General features: G+C 45.1%; 1 protein-coding gene across 1 annotated transcript; it reads right to left on the reverse strand.

Moving 5' to 3' along the window:
• Window positions 1–3,552: 3,552 nt before the first annotated feature.
• On the reverse strand, window positions 3,553–4,650 carry LOC127322791 (disease resistance protein Pik-2-like). The gene has a single exon (XM_051351198.2). It carries the CDS (start codon window positions 4,648–4,650, stop codon window positions 3,553–3,555), a length of 1,098 nt encoding a protein of 365 aa, XP_051207158.2.
• Window positions 4,651–20,621: the final 15,971 nt, after the last annotated feature.

The following is a 20,621-nucleotide window of genomic DNA, read 5'->3' on the forward strand; positions in this document are numbered from 1 at the left end:
ACAGAGCTCTATCCACCACCCACAAAAAAGGAGCTCGATGCACGATAGGAAATTCCGACATAATTGTGCTGTTAGACCAATATGTCATGGGATCGTGATATACTGCTAATCTACTAAATCGAGGAGAATCATGTAGACTTTGATCTCCCATTTATTGTCAGTATTAGGTAGGATTGTAAGTAACTTGTCTATATAATTAACACTAAATGGAAAGGACACTGACACATTATGAGAGCTAGGAACTAAGACTTGTTTTCATGTTCTATTTACCACTACGATTTTACAATGCTTGTTGATGACCTTTTTTCTAAGAGTTAGTAAATAATTGATATATTTTGTTAAATAAATAAATTTTCGTGTTTACAGTAGTTTGAGGTCTAGCTCCAGCAACAACAAATGTCCTATTATTGAACAGGGGATATGGCATTTTGAGGATATGGAGGTGGACGCCAAGTAAGCAAAGGGTGGTAGGAGAGGGAAAGGAAAAACAAGATGCTAACATGTGGAGCTCATTTCCACCTCAACATGGGATATGGAATAACACTAACTGAAAGGGGCTTAAGCACTTCGTAAGAGAGAAATGAGGTCAATTATGTTTTACTAGTTAGTAGTTACCTCAGTAGTGGTAGTTGTGTGCACAAAATTCAAAAGTTGTTCCTCGGTGTTACATATTCTTGAACAATTGGTTATCGTGGTTTATGATATTTATTCAAGTTGTCACTTTGTATAAATTTTCATTCATGTTTCTAGTTCCAACTATGCATTAGTGTAACAAATTAAACGTATTATGTGTAAATGGATCCTTTTGTAAATTGTTTCGAATTTTACTTTGATTTATGCTTTTAAATATTTACCCAAATGTATCTTTGGTCATAATCATTCTATTTTGAATGTTTATTGTTTTCTTACAATTTAAACTTCAATTTACATGGCATCCTATATTGGTTCTGGCACTACTTTTCACAATATTTAGTGTAAGCCCACCATGCACATAGACAGAGGAGGCAGGAAAACGAATATATGTAGCTATGACATTGGACATAAGTACACTGCTATATAGTAAAACTAAACAAAATGTTCAACATTCTTAAATACCAACATTGTTATAATTAGAGCGTCTCTAGCAGACACCGCATCGGACCTCCATCCGCATAATAACCACCGTTTTTCGGGTTTGGACGAAAAAAAGGGCCACTCTAGACACCTCATCGGACCCCATATCAAAAAAAGAAAATTCTGTGCCATCCAGTTTCGCGCCGCAGAAACCCCAAATTCCCGGGTTGGCGGGGTTGTGAGAGCGCGAACCCCATCTTCTCCCCTGCGTTAGCGCGAAAGAACATTCAGATCCTCCCTTTCCCGCTTCCGCCCCACCAACCGCCCCCTATTCCGTCGTCTCCACCCCTCTCCGGCCTCCGCAACAGAGTGCTCGCACAAAGATGGAAGCCTTCAACCTGCCCCTGCTCGTGGAACAGGCCGCGCCGCGCGGATCGATTCCACCCACCGCAAATGGATCTTGCAGCGGCGCAACAGCCACCACCGAGGTGCTCGTGGTCGACACCCCGCAACAAGTTGTCCTCCCCAACAACAAGCGGAAGCGGCTGGAACAGCATTTCGTCGCCACCCCTCAAGCACCGACCAAGCGGGTGAAGAGGCCGACCAACAAGCCGCCGGCGCAGAAGAAGCCGACACCGAAGAAACCCACTGTGAAGAAGCCAGCCGCCGCCAAGATGGCGTCGTTGACAGCTTTGATGGCGGCAATGGCAAAGGCATTGTCGGCATCGGCTGTTGCACACAAGGTGGTCGACGAAACTCCCGCCGTTGATGTTGCGCCGGAGTCGTACGCTGACATGCTGAACGAGATGTTCGTCGACATAGATTCGCCGTCTCTCGCGGATTACGACGACTACAACCACGGCTTGGAGGAGGGACTCGAGGGCGATGAGTTTGGGGAAGAAGAAGACGTTGGCGTCGATGAGGAAGATGACTTGGAAGAGCTAGAGGATGGGGCGTTTGATGGGGCGGTGGCCAAGCCGAAGGGAAGAGTGATCCGGTCCGGCAACTGCACCGAATTTTAGGACGTGATCCTAATCAGGGCTTGGAAGGCGGTTTCGATGGATGCCATGACCGGCACCGATCAAACCAGCAAGAGGTATTGGCAACGCATCAAGGACAAGTTCTTCCAATTGATGCCACCTCTCTCTTCTACTCCAACACGCTCCTACCATTCACTCCAAGGCCGATGGGATAGCATCAAGACGACGTGCAGCAGGTGGGTCGGTTGCATTGAGGGCGTGAGGAACTCGCCACCGAGCGGCACCAACGCCGGTGATTGGGATGCTATCGCGCAAACAAGGTATAGGGAAATGCCCGGGTTGAAGGGCAAGCCATTTACATTACGTCATTGCTATTCCCTTCTTGAGCACAATCCAAATTGGAAGTTGAGGGAGCAAGAAGCGCCACCACCAAGGCATAAGCTTATCGAGTTGGAGGATGTGGAAGAGGATGACGTGCTTGAGACCAAGAAGAACAAGAAGAGGCCGGATGGAACAAAGATGACCAAGGAAAAGATCAAGACACAAGGAGAGGCCACAACATTGTCTCTCAAGATCGATGTTATGGTCAAATTCAAAGAATTGTTGGTGGTGAAAACTTTGGATTTCAAGAAGGAGATGATGGAGACGAAGAACAAGGAGAAGGAGGAAAAATGGAGCATGCTCCGGGAGGATGCAGAGCGCAAGGCCGACATCGAGGAGAGGAGAGCACGTGCCAAGGAGAATCGGGCCATGGCGGAGCTCATCGTGGCAGAGAATGCGACTATGATGATGAATCCTGCTAAGATGGATGAGTTCCATCTTAAGTGGTGAAATCATGCGAAGATGGAGATATTGACGCGAAGGAGGGAAGCTGCACACGCTGCCATGGCTGCCATGAATACCCAAGGTGATGATGCTACGACGAGTGGTGGCGGCCATGTGGATGCACTGGCAGCCAACGGTGATGCTTGATCATTTCCTCCTAGATGAAGTGATGTTTGATCCTTTTTTGGTGTCGTGTTTCATGTATGATTGAGTACTTTGAACAATCTGTTTGCATGATTATGCTGCTAGATCTGAAAATTATCGGATGATTTACATAAACCATGTGTTTCCGGTTTTTGTTTGCGGGCTGAAAAACCATCACGTAGCTCAGACGCGCCAAACGCGGCCCGAATATGCTGTTTTGTGGGCCGTGTTTGGAGCGTCTAGGCTACGCTGCGGTTTTTAGCCTGCAAAACACGTTTGGGGTGGCTTGGATACACATATTTGAGATTTGCGGTTTGGGGCATCTACAGAGATGCTTTTACACAATGTAAAGCGCCACATTATGAAAAAGTGTTGCGAAACAGAGCATAACATTAGTTAGGCTAACAATAGATCAACGAATGATTTCGTTACTTATTGGATTGGATTAGACAATGTTAACAAGATTACTAAAAATCCTTGACTTGACATTAATTTTTAGCTCCATTTAAACGGTGAACAAGCAGTGACCTGATTTCAGCCATCAAGAAGATTAAAAGACCATAACAAGACAAGATGTTAAATAGATGATTTCTGTTACCTCCTTGTGGAAGAAGATGTAAAGGGACTGATCTGACGAGAACTGTTTGAGCTCCGATACTTGATTTGGCTGACCAACGCACAAACTTGCGAGTTCTATTTGTTGCGTTGACACTAAAATTCTACTCCCCTTGTTCGTGTTGGGCAAGTACAGTTTGATCCAGTCCCACTCTGATATGGTTGACAGGTCCTCAATGACAATCATGTATTGGTTCTCGTTGACATGCCTATCAAACTCATTCTCCATGTCGCATTCTGCTGCCATGCTCTTGGAGATGTGAACCCCCATAGTTCTTCCTTGTTTTGGAGTTCCAATCAAATCAGAATTACCATAGAACTGCCTCACAAGGCTCCGCAGGAACTCGTCTGGATCGAAAGGATTTACTAGCTTTACCCAAGCACGGCATCTGAACTTTTTGGTTACCTTGGGATCCTCATAAGCCTTCCTGATGGTCGACATCTTTCCAAGATCATTGCCTGTTCCCCACACCGTGATAACCCTAAGATCTTTATCATCCTTGGTGATCAGGTCAACAAGGTCCACCTTGTCATTTTCCAGCTTCGCAGCACGTCTTGCTCCGTCAATGCCAAATACTGCAGCAGTGCTGGACAAGTACCTGTCAGCAGCTGTGGTTGGCTTTGAGTTGGGATCTTCGATGAGGCGGTAACGGAGATTCCTATGGCTGACGTCCTCCACTCTGGCTCTCAGATCTATAATCTCATTGGCAATACTGCGGCGCTTCCGCATGGTGCAAGGGAACCGCCACCAAGATGGTTTCTCTAGATGAAGCGAGAAGTCCTGGAGGCAGTCCTCCACGTCGTAGCCAAGATCTCGTACTTGCTTCACCCATGTCCGAACAACCTTCTTCTCGCCCCGCTCCTCGTCAGCCGCCAGCAGGAAAGTTTGCATCATCTCAAACTCATCGTTGATGAAGGCAACATCTCTCCGGACGCCAAGCTGCAAGGCCACCTCCTCCGTGATGACAGATGTCGCCTTAGCCACGGCTCCATTCAGCACAGACTTGGCCAAGCTCAGCACCGTCGTCTCCATTGGTTTTTCTTTCACTTGTGTGTATGTGGAGAAGACCTATGAATTGAGATAGTACATCTTCTCTCTTTGGCAATAAGCGAATTGAGGCAAGTCTGACAAGGCGTATGCTCAGTGCTGCGGACAGCTAGCATATCCAACGGCGCCCCCGAGAGCCCTTTGCATTGTACAGCAGAGTGACGTCAGCCTTTGTTTGAAGATGCTATGTTTGCATTTTTTTTGTTAAAGAAGAGAAAATATAAAATAGAAAGATGTATTCGCTTAGCTAATAAATCTTATAAAACAAGAGAAGCCCATTTTACCGGTTTGAATCATACGAGTATGTCTTCTTTTAGCAACATAATTTATTACTACGTACTAAAATTTATTTAATTACCATTAATTAATAGGGATGAAAATAAGAGATAATGCAGTGTATGGTTTACATCTATTGTCTTCTTTAGATGACTTCTCTACCATGACTCTCGTACCGTTTATTGGCCGTTTGGACAAAAATCCAACTACAAAACTCCAAAAAATCCCCACAATAATCAGTGGCCTGCTCGAGGATCCGAACGTGTCCAGATACACCCACCAAATAGGACGAGGGCCCACCAATGGGCTAGGTGTCCCATTTGTCTGCAATTAGCGTGTCTTTAATACCCGCCACACCGGGCCACCTCCTCATCCACTCTATCTACCTGCGCCTTTCTATATGCACCCGAGCTGGAGCGTCGAACTAATCCGAACTAATCCAATGCGACAACACCTTTATATGCCACCTACGAAGTGTCGCGGGTCGGCCAGAACAAGGACCACCACTAGTGGCTAGCGATGCTGAAGGGCTAGTGCCGCAGAGAAGCTCCGTTAATACCTACGGCGATGCTGCACTGCTAGATGCGTGAAGCAAGGTTAGAAAGATAGGCGCAGGAGCAGGCGCAGCCATCCAAGGGGAGAACGACGGCAAGGCTAGCCCATCACACAGTCCGATAACTAGTTGGTTAGGTTTTATTTTAAATTTAGTCATTTTCATTTAACTTTGTAATATGTATATAATGTAATTCGAATAAAAAAATTAACTTTCACCAAAATTTATTATTTCATACTTTTTGGTTAACGTGGCCAGGAACGGATGCGTACCAAAAAAGACACAGTACGGTAATATCCTCCAATCGATAGACCCGACGATTTCACCAACTGTCATTTGCGGGAACGACTGCAGATACTTTTGACCGTATAAAATTGAGAATGCCGTTGGAAATAATCTAATGCTAGTCATAAGGACTCGACTACTACGGCATTAAATGCCAGTTGTCATAAGTGCTTAAGTACTGTACTCCACTCTATTAAGATAGTATAAATTGGAACTGGTGTCAGATCTAGATCGAATCATACACTGTTAAGATAGTAAACATGACACCCACTACGGATACTTTTGACCGTATAAAATTGAGAATGCCGTTGGAAATAATCTAATGCTAGTCATAAGGACTTGACTACTACGGCATTAAATGCCAGTTGTCATAAGTGCTTAAGTACTGTTATCCACTCTATTAAGATAGTATAAATTGGAACTGGTGTCAGATCTAGATCGAATCATACGCCGTTAAGATAGTAAACATGACACCCACTGCCCGGAAGTCCAAGTGTAGCTCGGGTTACGTGTAGCCTGGTTTTATTTTCTTTTTTATTTTAATTTTTTATTTGAAAGTTTCAGAAATCTAAAAAAGTAATCTAGACATAGAAAATGGTGCATTTTATCGGTGTGTAAATTTTTAGAACAAAATACACTATATTAAGTCCTCAATTTTTTTTACAAAATCTCAACAAAATTGACAAAATCAAAGATATTAGTGTGTTGTTCATTACTCCTTACAAACGGTGAGACTAAGTATTATTTTTGCTGAGTCTAAAATACAATATACTAGAAGGATACCCCGCGCGCTGCAGCGGAAATTTCTCTGACAACACTATTTTATAAAAAATAAAAGGATATAAGTTGATTGGAATATGATGTTATTTATAGGAACATGCAGGATTCAATTGGCGTAAATAGTCAAGAGGCTAATTTAAAAAACTGACTTGAAATGGTTATGTAGTTGACGGCTAAAAATTGATGATGTGGATAATTGGATGGCATAAAAAATAGATGATGTGGCTTGCATGTAGAGTATTAATGAATGTTAGTGGGGGATGACATGGACAATTGGATGGCTAATAGATTGGATGATGTGGATAGCTTGCATGTTGAGATAGACAACTTAAATGACCCTCTAGTGGGGTTTTGTTTTATAAGAGATATAGATTTCTTTCTGAAAATATACGCACTGGTAATTTTCAATATTTTTACATGCTAATATTTTTCTGATTTTTTAAATATTTAAATTAGAATTTCATAGATTCAGAATTTACTGTAAGGTCCATTCTCCTGGAAAAGGATGTTCATGTAGGTCGAGTTAGAAAAGTCCATTCTCCTGCCCGGAAACGGGATAGATAAGCTAAGGTCCAGCATTATTTATTATTAGAAAGTTTAAGGATTGTTTTTGGTGTCTGCATAATTTATCTGAATATTATCATACACGTCTAACCAAAAGTAAAAAAGACGCAAAACGCAATACAAGTAATGTGCACGGTAACTGTAAAGATGTTAGATAAATATATTCCCCGTCTTGTCCCCCAATCAGTACTAAACATGTTCATAAACAGGACTATGTTCTCCACCAGTTGTAGTAACGACCATGAATCACTGGTGGAAAAACAGGCTTCGGGTGAGCCCCATATGTCGCGAAGCTGCAGGAACCGCGACTAATGGTACCTTTAGTCGCGGTTCGGGAGGCGAACCGCGACCAAAGGCCTGGGCCCAGGGCGCTCGGTGGCCAGCCGGTGCACGTGGGGGTCTTTAGTCGCGGTTGGCCAGGCCAACCGCGACTAAAGGTGCCCGAAGGCCTTTAGTCGCGGTTGGCCAGGCCAACCGGGACTAAAGCCCCTCCCCTATATATACCCACGCAGCAGCCAACACTTAGCCATTTGGTGCCATTCTCTTCACAAGCTTCACAAGTGGGTGTTAGGTTTGCTTTTGGTTCCTCTTATGCACATAAGGTGTTTGATGAAATGCCCCAAGAGCATGAAACAAACATGATATGAAGTGTTGGAGCCACACTTGAGCTTTCTCATTTATTTTTTCCTCCTCGATCGCGGTTAGCAACTTGAACCTTTGATGTGTCGTTGATAAAATGTGCATGTGTGTGTAGTTCATTGTTTAATTTATATTGTTTGTAGCTAGTTAGTTTAACAAATGCATGATGGTTAATTATATATTTTATATTATAATAATGCAGATGAATCGACAATGGATGTACGGTAACCGACTCTCCGGCGAGTTCAGTGCGGGTTTGAAAGATTTCCTCGTAGTGGCGAAGGCGAACAAGCAGGGGGTTTTGTTATCTCATTCCATGTGTTAAATGTAAGAATCAGAATGGTTACTCTTCCTCAAGAGATGTTCACATGCACCTGCTTCGGCACGGTTTCATGCCAAGCTATAATTGTTGGACCAAGCATGGAGAAAGAGGGGTTATAATGGAAGAAGATGAAGAAGGGGATGATTTCATCGATGAAAGCTATCTTGCTCATTTCGGTGATACTTTCATGGAGGATGCTGAAGGTGAAGGGGAAGGTGAAGGGGAAGGTGAAGAAGAGGCACGTGATGATCCCGTTGATGATCTTGGTCGGACCATTGCTGATGCACGGAGACGCTGCGAAACTGAAAAAGAGAGGGAGAATTTGGATCGCATGTTAGAGGATCACGGGAAGGCGCTGTACCCCGGATGCGATGATGGTCTGAAAAAGCTGGGCTGCACACTGGATTTGCTGAGATGGAAGGCACAGGCAGGTGTAGCTGACTCGGCATTTGAAAACTTGCTGAAAATGTTGAAGAATATGTTTCCAAAGAATAACGAGTTGCCCGCCACTACGTACGTAGCAAAGAAGGTTGTCGGCCCGCTGGGTTTAGAGGTTAGAAGATACATGCATGCATCAACGATCGCATCCTCTACCGCGGTGAATACGAGAATTTGAATGAATGCCCGGTATGCACCGCATTGCGTTATAAGATCGAGGCGATGACCCTGGTGACGACGATGTTGAGGGCCAGAAACCCAGGAAGAGGGTTCCCGCCAAGGTGATGTGGTATGCTCCTATAATACCACGGTTGAAACGTCTGTTCAGGAACAAAGAGCATGCCAAGTTGTTGCGATGGCACAAAGAGGACCGTAAGTCGGACGGGGAGTTGAGACACCCCGCAGATGGAACGCAATGGAGAAAGATCGACGAGAGAGTTCAAAGATTTTGCAGCTGACGCAAGGAACATAAGATTTGGTCTAAGTACGGATGGCATGAATCCTTTTGGCGAGCAGAGCTCCAGCCATAGTACTCCGGCCCGTGACTCTATGCATCTACAACCTTCCTCCTTGGTTGTGCATGAAGCGGAAGTTCATTATGATGCCGTGCTCATCCAAGGTCCGAAGCAACCCGGCAACGACATCGATGTGTACCTAAGGCCATTAGTTGATGAACTTTTACAGCTGTGGGGCAGACCTGGTGTCCGTGTGTGGGATGAGCACAAAGAAGAGGAATTTGACCTACGAGCGTTGCTTTTCGTAACCATCAACGATTGGCCTGCTCTTAGTAACCTTTCGGGACTGTCAAATCAGGGATACAATGCATGCACGCACCGCTTACATGAGACCGAAAGTGTACATTTGCCAAATTGTAAGAAGAACGTGTACCTTGGGCATCGTCGATTTCTTCCGAAAGGTCATCCAAGAAGAAAGAAAGGCAAGCATTACAACGGCAAGGCAGATCACCGGCCGAAGCCTGCGGGAACACACCGGTGCTGAGGTATTTGATATGGTCAAGGATTTGAAAGTCATCTTTGGAAAGGGTCCCGGCGGACAATCAGTTCCGAAGGGAGCCGACGGGCACGTAGCCATGTGGAAGAAGAAATCTATATTACGGGAGCTAGAATATTGGAAAGTCCTAGAAGTCCGCTCTGCAATCGACGTGATGCACGTTACGAAGAATATTTGCGTGAACATCCTAAGCTTCTTGGGCGTGTATGGGAAGTCAAATGATACAAAGGAAGCACGGCGGACCAGCAAAGTTTGAAAGACCACGATGACCAGGCATCCGGAACGGTTTCAAGGTCGTGCCGCCTACGCTCGACCAAAGAAGAGAAGGTCATCTTTTTTGAATGCCCGAGCGGTATGAAGGTCCCGTCAGGATTCTCGTCCAATATAAAGGGAATAATCAACATGGCGGAGAAAAAGTTCCAAAACCTGAAGTCTCACGGGCCACGTGATTATGACGCAATTGCTTCCGATTGCTTTGAGGGGGCTCCTGCCGGAAAATGTTCGAGTAGCCATTGTGAAGCTATGTGCATTCCTCAATGCAATCTCTCGAAGGTAATCAATCCAGAAGTTCTACCACGGTTACGTAACGATGTGATCCAATGTCTTGTCGATTTCGAGTTGGTGTTCCCGCCATCCTTCTTCAATATTATGACGCACCTCCTGGTTCACCTAGTCGATGAGATTTCCATTCTCGGTCCTGTATTTCTACACAATATGTTCCCCTTCGAGAGGTTCATGGGAATATTAAAGAAATATGTTCGTAACCGTGCTAGGCCGAAGGAAGCATCGCCAAGGGCTATGGAAATGAGGAGGTAATTGAGTTTTGTGTTGACTTTGTTCCTGACCTTAAGCCGATTGGTCTTCCTCAATCGCGGCACGAGGGGAGACTAAGTGGAAAAGGCACGATCGGAAGGAAATCAATGATATGTATGGACGGCCATTCTCCGATCGAAGCACACCACACGGTTCGACCAATTCCAGCTTGGTGGCTCCGTACTTTGAGAAACACAAGAATATTTTACGCTCGGACAACCCTGGGAAGCCTGAATCCTGGATTAGGAAGGCCCACATGGAGACTTTCGGCAGTTGGTTGAGAAAACATTTAATGAGTGACAATAAGGTTGTAGATTAGCTGTACATGTTGGCCAAGACACCATCTTCGACTATAACGACTTTCCAAGGGTACGAGATAAATGGGAATACATTTTACACGATCGCCCAAGATAAAAAGAGCACCAACCAAAACAGTGGTGTCCGCTTTGATGCAGCAACCGAGAATGGGCAAAAGGTCACATATTATGGTTACATAGAGGAGATATGAGAACTTGACTATGGACCCTCCTTTAGGGTCCCTTTGTTCCGGTGCAAATGGTTCAAACTAACAGGAGGTGGGGTAAAGGTGGACCAGCAATACGGAATGACAATGGTGGATTTCAACAATCTTGGTTACCTTGACGAACCATTCGTCCTAGCAAAAGATGTCGCTCAGGTTTTCTATGTGAAGGACATGAGTAGCAAACCGAGGAAACGGAAAGATAAGAAAACGATCAGTACATCATGCGATGATCCAAAGCGCCACATTGTTCTTTCAGGGAAAAGAAACATCGTGGGAGTGGAGGACAAGACAGACATGTCAGAAGATTATAATATGTTTGCTGAAATTCCGCCCTTCAAAGTGAACACCGACCCAAGCATTAAGTTAAATGATGAGGATGCTCCATGGATACGGCACAATCGTAAGCAAGCAGGGACACAAGGGAAGAAATGATGTGTAATAATTTATTGTACCAAACTTTGTTGAATGAATCATGTGAATTATATTACCCGTGATGTGTTTGGTGTCCATTTTCGAATGATTCAATTGACTCGAGATAGCACTGATGATACATGAAATTTGGAGTGACTCAGTCATACTCCTGCATACATGAAATTTGGAGTGACTAAGTCATACTCCTGCATATAGGAAATTTGGAGTGACTAAGTCATACTCCTGCATACATGAAATTTGGAGTGATTTAGTCATACTCCTGCCTAGGCGTATAATATGCATACTCGTAGTCTTCATAGCCGCCGCCGTTGTACTGGTAGTCGTCGCCTTCTAAGTTGCCGGCGTCGTTGCCGCTCTGTCGTCATTGCTCGTCGGGCGGCGCTCGTGGCTCGAACTGAGGGTAGCGCAGGCGGGGGATATCGCCGGCCGTGATGTAGTCCATGACGCTCTGCAGAGTCCGGCCGTACCACCATAGCCGACGGCCGGCCTCGTGGAAGTTTCCAGGAGGCAGACCGTCCTCCTCATACCTGGCGAGCGCCCTCTCACGCCGATTGATGAAGAAGGCGTCCCAAGTATGCTGGTTATCGGGATGCCAGCGGGGATTCATCCGCTGCTCCGGCGTGAGGTCGAGATAGTAGTGGTTCGTGATGGCCGCCCGACGCGCAGTACCCTGAGGGACGGGAGGGACCGGCACGCCGCCGGCGCTTAGGCTCCAGCCGGCAGGGACACGGTAGCCCGGAGGGCAAGGGTAGTTCGAGGCGCAAAGCTCCTCCACCTGCTGGTAGGTTAGAGTGGGTGCGGTGGAAGCCACGAGAGAGTGATGAGAGATTGTAGAGATGTGATAATGCTGGCCAAGCCGGGCTACCTATATGTAGTGACAAATGGCGGGAAAAATGGGAGCGGGAAGAGAGGAGGCGGGAAGAAAGAGGCGGGGAGAAAGTGGCGGAAAGAAATTGGCGGGAAAAAAATGGCGGGAAGAAAGAGGCCGGAAGAAATTGGCGGGAAACAATTGGCGGGAAGAAAGAGGCGGGAAGACAGGGAAGAAATGGCGGGAAGACGAGGAGGGAAGAGGGGGTCGGCGGAAAGAGGCGGGAAGAGGGGGCCAACGAACTTTTGAATTGAATTAATTTTATTTTTATGAATTTTTGATAATTTGTATTTTTAAGATTTTGAATTGAATTAGTTTTATTTTTCTGAATTTTTTGATATATTATATGTATTTTTAAGAATTTGAATTGAATTAGTTTTATTTTTTTGATTTTTTTGATATATTATTTGTATTTTTAAGATTTTTAAATGAATTAGTTTTATTTTCCTGAATTTTTTCATATATTATTTGTATTTTTAACATTTAGAAATGAATTAGTTTTAATTTTCTGATTTTTTTGATATAATATTTGTATTTTTAAGATTTTTAAATGAATTAGTTTTAATTTTCTGAATTTATTGATATATTATATGTATTTGAAACATTATGAATTGAATTAGTTTTATTTTTCACATTTAGAAAATGAAATAATTTCGAAAAAGGCCTTTAGTCGCGGTTGGCCTGGCCAACCGCGACTAAAGGTCATTTCCCGCGGGAACCGCAAATGGGGCGAAAAAAAGGCTTTAGTCGCGGTTGGTGAGGCCAACCGCGACTAAAGGGTACCCTTTAGTCGCGGTTGGCCTCACCAACCGCGACTAAAAGTGCTTCCCTATAAATATTTGCAAGCGCGGACGGCCGCGCACTTCTTCTTCTTCTCCGCCGAACCGTCGCCTCGACTTCGCAGCGCCGCGCCGTCGCCGCCCTCTCGTCTTCTACGCCGTCAGGCTGCCCGAGCGCCGCGCGCCGCCGTCGCCGTCGTCTTCTACGTCGTCGCCCTCGCCGAGAGCGCCGCCGCGCGCCGTCGCCATCATCTTCCCGTAAGAACCGCGCCGCGCGCGTCGCGCGCCGCCATCGTCTCGGAGACGCCGCGCGTCGTCCTCTGTAACCGCCGTCGCCGCCGCCGCCACACGCGCGCCGCGCCGCCGCTTTCGCCCCCGCCGCTGGCGCCCCTTGCATCCGTCGCCGCCGCCGTCCCGCCGTGCGCTGCTGTCGGAGAGATCGAGAGAAGCAGAGAGGGAGAGGAGAGAGGCCAGGGCGCGCGCGCCTGGCCCATTTTTTTTTGGTTTTTTTGTTTTTTACTTTGTAACTATAAGTTTTTTTAATTAAAAACTAGTAAAAATACAACTACAACTTAAAAAATTTGACTTAATAAAAATGAACTAAAATTTTGACTTAATAAAAATGAACTAAAATTTTGACTTAATAAAAATTGACTAAATAAAAAATGAACTAAAATTTTGACTTAATAAATATTGACTAAATAAAAAATGAACTAAAATTTTGACTTAATAAAAAATGAACTAAAATTTTGACTTAATAAAAAATGAACTTAAATTTCACTTTGTTTTATATTTGAACGGCGATGCCGTCAACGCGCACGCGCCAACGCCAACGCGCCGTCAACGCGCCAACGCTACCTCTATTCATAAAAATGTAACGCCGTCAACACGCTACCTCTATTCAACGCGCCAACGCCAACGCCGTCAACGCGCCAACGCCAACGCGCTCGTCCCCGCCGCCCCCCTTTCGCCACCGCCACCGCACGCCCACCGCCAACGCCAAAGCTTATTGAGGCAATGAGGGATGCTCAAGAGGGGAGGATCAAGTTCAACAGAGAGAACGACGCCCTGACAAAAGCCCTCGGGAATCCTGAACACGGAGGACGTGTACGAGGCATGGGGCCCATTTCGTGGAAAGTAGGGTTCCCCCAGAACGATGACCCGTACGGTTGCGTGCCGTAAGAGAAAGATGGATCGGGATGCAGATGTTGTGGCGAAGTTGGTAACGGAAATGGATGTGATGAAGAAAACCGTGAGTGTACTAGTAGCCGAAAGAGATGCAGCTCGGGCGCAGCATGAAGATCATCCAATGGATCTCGGAAGCCAGCAGCGGAGAAGAAGCAGCGTGGCTTCCACGGAGGCCTCACCGGCTGGTGCACCGACGATAGAAATTACTGCACCGGAGCCTCTGGTGGTCGAAATTACTGCACCGGAGCCTCCTCGCTACCCCGTGGACGATATAAAGGAGATGAAAGCATGTCATCTGTATTATCCTATCGGGAACATGTCCATGAAGGTAGCCATCGGCAGTGCTTTGCCACCTGGAGCACTCCACCACAACAACCCCATTCAAGATGGCTATGCTCGTGTCACGGTGGAGGAGATAGTCCAAGGGTTTGAGGACCTGGACATTGACATTGCTACACCTGAAGGGGTGAAAAGACTTGGAGATGTCAAGCGCCAGTTCATTCTATGGCAGAAGAAATTTATCAAGTTTCCAGGCGAGGCGCCAACAAGTCCACCCCCGTACGGTGGTGGTGGTGGCGGTGGCGGTGGCGGTGGCGGTGACGGTGGCGGTGGCGGCGGTGGTGGTGGTGCTTCACCTACACCTCGTTCACGTCAGCCGACGCCGCCCCCCAATTCACCTCCGGCGGGTAGCGTACGCCGCCCGGTCCTCGTCCGGCGGGTGATCGCAGACACCGCCTCCCAATCCACCTCCGGCGAAGAAGCGGCAGTCCTAGGTTATTAACCCGGACCCTTATGTACCTAGAACCACAAAGATACCAGAGCCATCACTGAAGCCTCTCCCCACAAGGCCTTGGGAACGTAGTGCCGAGGAAGTCGACTCACGCGCGGCTGCTGAATATGAGAAATGGAAGGCGGACTGCAAGAAGAAAAGAGAGGGCGAGCCCAAGCCAGTATATTCTGACAAGCAAAAGCAGTGGGCTAAGTCATTTTTGACCACACCGTCCCAAGCCGCGAAGAATCTGCCTAACGACTATTTACGTGAACTTCGTAGGCAAGCACTCGCGTTCAAGAGGAACCAAGAGTTGGCGGAGAAGAAAGCCTTGGAGGAGGAGGCCGAGAAAAAATTAGAAAGGGGGAAAGAAGTTGCCCAGCTCGGGGAACAAAGTAAACAATCGATTGCCCCGCTTATAGTGAAAGCCGCCGGTCCGGATGACCCCGATATCATAGCAGCTGCGGCAAAGACAGGGATTGACCGTAACGAGTGCCGAGAGAACAAGCGGCCGACTTAGGTATCACTCTTCGTGCAATCGTTAGGCCTTGATGAGGCGCCAATGAAGGACGTAGTATTTACATATGTGAAGAATGGCCCTCTCGTCGAGCCTGCGCAGAAGAGGATCTACCTCGACAAATGAAAGGTCTGCTAATTTGGTACAAGGGTTACATAAAACATAAAAACCCCAAAGACTATATCTATGCGGAAGTTAGATATGAGCATCACTTCAAACATTACTGGGTACAAATTCATCTGAGTGAATTGTTCCAGCTGTTCAATCTGCGCGACCTCGACAAATCTATCATCAGTTGCTACGTTCTGTAAGTGATTTATTAATTTCTACCCCATCTCGTTCATTGCCTGCACTATATATATATATTGTCCTAACTATCTTGTTGTGTACGCTATTATGCGAGAATGAAGAAGCGGGAAATGCGAATAAGGAACATCCATGATGTTGGGTTCATTGACCCACACATCGTTAATTCACATGTGTTAGAACACCACCCCGCCGACGTGGAGGATGACCTGTGGCGGTTTATTAGAAAACAGCAACAGAAAAGTGATATTCTATTTCCTTACCATTTTGGGTGAGTGTTTGTCTTGAGCACATTCTCTTTTGTTTACTCCATGCATGGTATGTGGCTAATCGATGAGTTATGCATGATCGTGCATGTATCGTGTCCGCAGGTTCCACTCGGATTCTTATGGTAATTCAAGTTCAGACCTCCTCAGTTCTCGTCCACGACTCTCTGAATATGGATCCGGCGCTTTGGGCCGACATGAGAAAAATGATGCAAAAGTAATTATTTTCATTCATTTGCGCTCTATATCGATCGGCCTATTTCGTTCATCATTTCCTAATATCAAGTAACTAATTAATAACTCTCTTGTTTATTTAATTTTCTTTGCCTCGTAGGGTTTGGAGACGGTTCGTAGATACCATGGTCGGTGAATTCAAAAAAGAGCTACATTTTAGAATGGCAGTGCGGACGACTGGGGAGATTCAGCCACCGGGGACCAATCTATGTGGATACTATGTTTGTGAGAGGATCCGGAGATACTGCAATGAGCCGGACCAGAAGTGTGAGAACAACATCCTGAGGAATAACCTCCGGAACACGCTTAGTCCAGAAGCTCGCTTCCGACCACTTCAAGAGGAACTAGCTGGATGGTTGGCGAGGGAAGTCATCGATCCTAGAGGAGAACACTATTACGATGACGTAGAACTTTATATGCACCAGAATTTGTAACTAACTTGTTCAAAATTGTATATGGTCATCCGATATTGAATATATATTGTATATGGTCATCCGATATTGAATATATATTGTATATTCCTCTTGAATTCTTTTTGGTTCTAATTTCAAATTTGTTTGAAATTGTACATTCATATGCATGTATGTAGTACCGTAGAATATGTGAAACTCCTTCAAAATTAAAACCCAAAAGAAATAAAATAATACAAATTAAAAAGAAACCAGATTTAGGGGGAGGGGGGGCTAAACCCTAAACCCTGCGGAGGCCTTTAGTCGCGGTTGGCCAGAAGAACCGCGACTAAAGGTCCTCCGCCCTGGCGCTCGCCTGCGGCCCACGTGGACGGGCCTTTAGTCGCGGTTCGTAAGGAACCGCGACTAAAGGGGGGGGCCTTTAGTCGCGCTACTTTGGTCGCGGTTGCGCAACCGCGACTAATGGCAGTTGCGAACCGCGCCCCTTTTTCCACCAGTGAATAGAGCAAAGCTACAACGGTACATACCTTATATGAGAAAATAATTTTTATCATTTAAAATCTTGCCATCTATATATACAAAGCGACCAAGCAATGGAAAACGCTCTCATTGTAATAAGTAGTTTAAACCTATGATCAACGTCATCTAGCCCAGTGTCAAATATAATGGCAATCTGCGTGGCGGATTGTCAGGACCGTGGAAACCGGGTGACATAGGTATCCTCAAAGGGCATGCCGAAGATGGTACCCGGGGTTTACTAAAGGCCCACGACCCGAAGATTACAAAGCCCGGAAGCCCAGTAAAGTGTTGATATGGAAGTTAGAGATATATTAGGAATAGACTTGTAATTATACGGGACGAACTCAAAGAGTCTCTCGCTGTTTGTAACTTGTACATCACGAAACCCTCACCTCCGCCTCCTATATAAGGGGAGTCGAGGGATAAAGAAAGTATCGATTCATTGTCAACACAACCCTAGCTTTTAGCAGTCGAGTACTTTTTTTGGCTGAAACCTTCGAGATCTACTTGCCCTATACTATCCACGAAACCGTAGTCTACAACTTGTAGGCATTCACAAGTCGATACCTTGTCACCGGGTACCTATGAGCCCGACAAGAGCGAGCCCCTTCATTGATGTCGGCATCTGAGCGAGGAGAGTGAGGATGCGTGCAAGACCTACCCCACGGTTGTCAAGACCGAGACCTTTGTGGGTGGCTCCCACCACCAAGCCAGCAGAAGACCTCGGGGACTCAAGGACACCAACAACGCATGTCCCTCAGAAGGGGTGTGATAGCACATTTACCACCTGGGACCTTGATGGCTCCCAAGTGCAGAAGATTAATTATATTACTTTTCAATAAGAAAGGTTGTCGTACCCACGAGGAGCTAACAGTATGGGTTAGTAAGTTTGACATGCAAAACAATAAAAATGTGTAGTGATTTTGGTGTTTTGGGTGTATAGATTGTAATAAAATAAAGTATTGAAAGTAAATAGCAACAATAAATGCTCCCAGTTAGAGAAAGCCCAATCATCTATGCAGCAAGAGGACAAGCTGAAGTGTGTATGACAAGTGTTCCCGAGGGTGGCATGGATTTACTATCATTTAGATTTTTACACAAGATGAATATCTTGTCAGGTTTCATTCTCTTAGCGCGCAGCCTAAATTAGGTGCAGCCTTAGAAATGAGCAAATACACCCCTTATGATGGGTCCTAGAGCTATTTTCATGAGAAAGTATCGGAATCATTAAGACATAAATATCCCACCATTTCAGTTAGTTCATTGGTCCTCGACATAAATCCGTCTAATGCAACTAAAGTATTGGAACACAGTTTTCTAACATTCCGTCCCTTCCAGCCCTCATAATTACATCAAATTGCAGCCCAATGAGCCCATATAGGTAAAGTAATATGCAGTCGACGTTTGCATAAAACCATCATAGAACCACATAAAAGATAAAAAACTTGACCAAATACTCATTGCATATTATATGGAAATCATAGCCAATTCATCCTATGCCCTCAGGAACATGGGGATCTACTCACAATTGACAAACATGGTATGGATCAGAGGTATATGGATTACAACACAATCTGAAAATATAATCTCTTCACTAATAAAAATAGGTTGCCAATCACAATCATGCAAATAGCACTTAAAAAAATATCCGGGGTTCAATCAATCACAAACTATGAGGGGCATGAGGAGGTGATGATGATGGTGCTGATGGAGATGTTGATGAAGAGGCCTGCCCCTACGTCAAGGAGCAGTGGTGATGATGATGGTGGCGATTCCCCCCTCACCAGAGCCTTTGGTGCTGTAGGATTTGCCCTCTCCCGGAGTAGGAGAGGAATTTCACCTACGCTGCCGCCTCTGTAAATCTTGGGAAAAATATGGCGTAGGTTTTTGGCGAGATGGAGGTTCTGTTAAAAGGAGGGGTCAAGACGGTGCTCGAGGCCCAAATGGGCCTAGGTGGCATTCCTAGCCAAGGGGGGCGCGCTGCCTGGCCTCGTTTGGCCATTGTGGCTCCCTCTCGCTCTTCTTTCACCCACAGTCTTCATCTTGATGAAAAACTGATCAATTATTTTTTCCTTTGATTCTTAGGCGTCCATAAGGTAGTAAAGTCTCCTAGAAACAACAAAATAGAAAAAGGAAGTTTTCTGTCTCCCAGAAATTAAATACCAATGAAAGTGACTTCGTAGTAAAGTCTCATAAATCAACTAAAATGGCATAAATAATGATTGATCATGGCATATATCATTCAAAACTAATCATATAAGTCACTATATGGATGATGTAAATTGCACACCTTTGCTCGTCCTCGAGCAAACAAGCGAATAGATCATATCATGTATCAATGAGCTTATGGTTGATAAAAGAATACGAGAATGGCATCATCAACTTATGCATATTCACTTGCCTTAAAAGATCTATAAATTAACAACCATACAAATGTGGGATACATAAAATAGGAGCTCTAGAAAATACCCCTTGCTTTTGAACAAAACTTGTAAGGTTATATTGCCCCTATGTGTGGTTTTGGTAATTAGTAACAACCCCTATGGACTAATGTATTCATTGAGTTTATATGAAGGAATATTCCATAGGTACTACTTGTAGTCCATGTGTTGGATTCAAGTATGGATGCCATGAAGATAAAGATATGCCTTGAGTATTGGCATCAAGATCATCGATTTGAAGATATATATGTGATATGATCAAGAAGTAGAAATGAAGATGGAGTTCTTATGAGGAACTCAATATTAGCCATGCTCTATCTTATGTGATAAGTAATGAATGATCAAGATCTTGAGTGATTGATTCCAAGTGAAGAATTCATGATATGGCTCTAAGTCGGTGTCATGATAGTCTCATGAGTTGAGCTATGGTTGACTAAGATTTAGAGCATGCAAACAAATGAAGAATTCTTTGTACACCTCAAGATAGTATAATAGAGCATGAGAAGATACATGGTTAACCAATACAAAGAGTGAAGAATAGATTCAAGTTTGGTCAACACATAAAGCATGAAGAATGTGCCACGTGAAGTCATGTGGTATGGTAAACCTTGTCAATTATGCTTCATGATCTAACCCATCATATATGTGTCCTTGTGTTGTCTATATGGGTTAGGTATCTTTCCATGGGCATGCATCAAAAGTGAGATCTCATATAGTCCATGAGAGGATGACATCAAGTGGTGATCGTCATCAAGGTTGAGTTGGGCAAGTTCAAGTTGAACATCTCAAGAGGATCATATGCTTGAAGCTTGCCGCCCATTTGGTGATAATGGACATGTGAAGATGTGCATCAATAGAGCTTTCCCATCATGGTGTATGGGGGAGCATTTGTGAGTCTTCACGAAGCAACAATGATCAAGTGAGACATTCCGGCTTGAGTGGAGCTTGAAGAGCTATGATACGTCTCCAACGTATCTATAATTTCTGATGTTCCATGCTAGTTTTATGACAATACCTACATGT

This window comes from Lolium perenne, chromosome 2 (assembly GCF_019359855.2).
Source record: "Lolium perenne isolate Kyuss_39 chromosome 2, Kyuss_2.0, whole genome shotgun sequence".
NCBI classification, from domain to species: Eukaryota; Viridiplantae; Streptophyta; class Magnoliopsida; order Poales; family Poaceae; genus Lolium; species Lolium perenne.

Excerpts from the sequence above, each read along its gene's own strand:
- LOC127322791 (XM_051351198.2), bottom strand. The coding sequence starts at position 4,650 with ATGGAGACGACGGTGCTGAGCTTGGCCAAGTCTGTGCTGAATGGAGCC.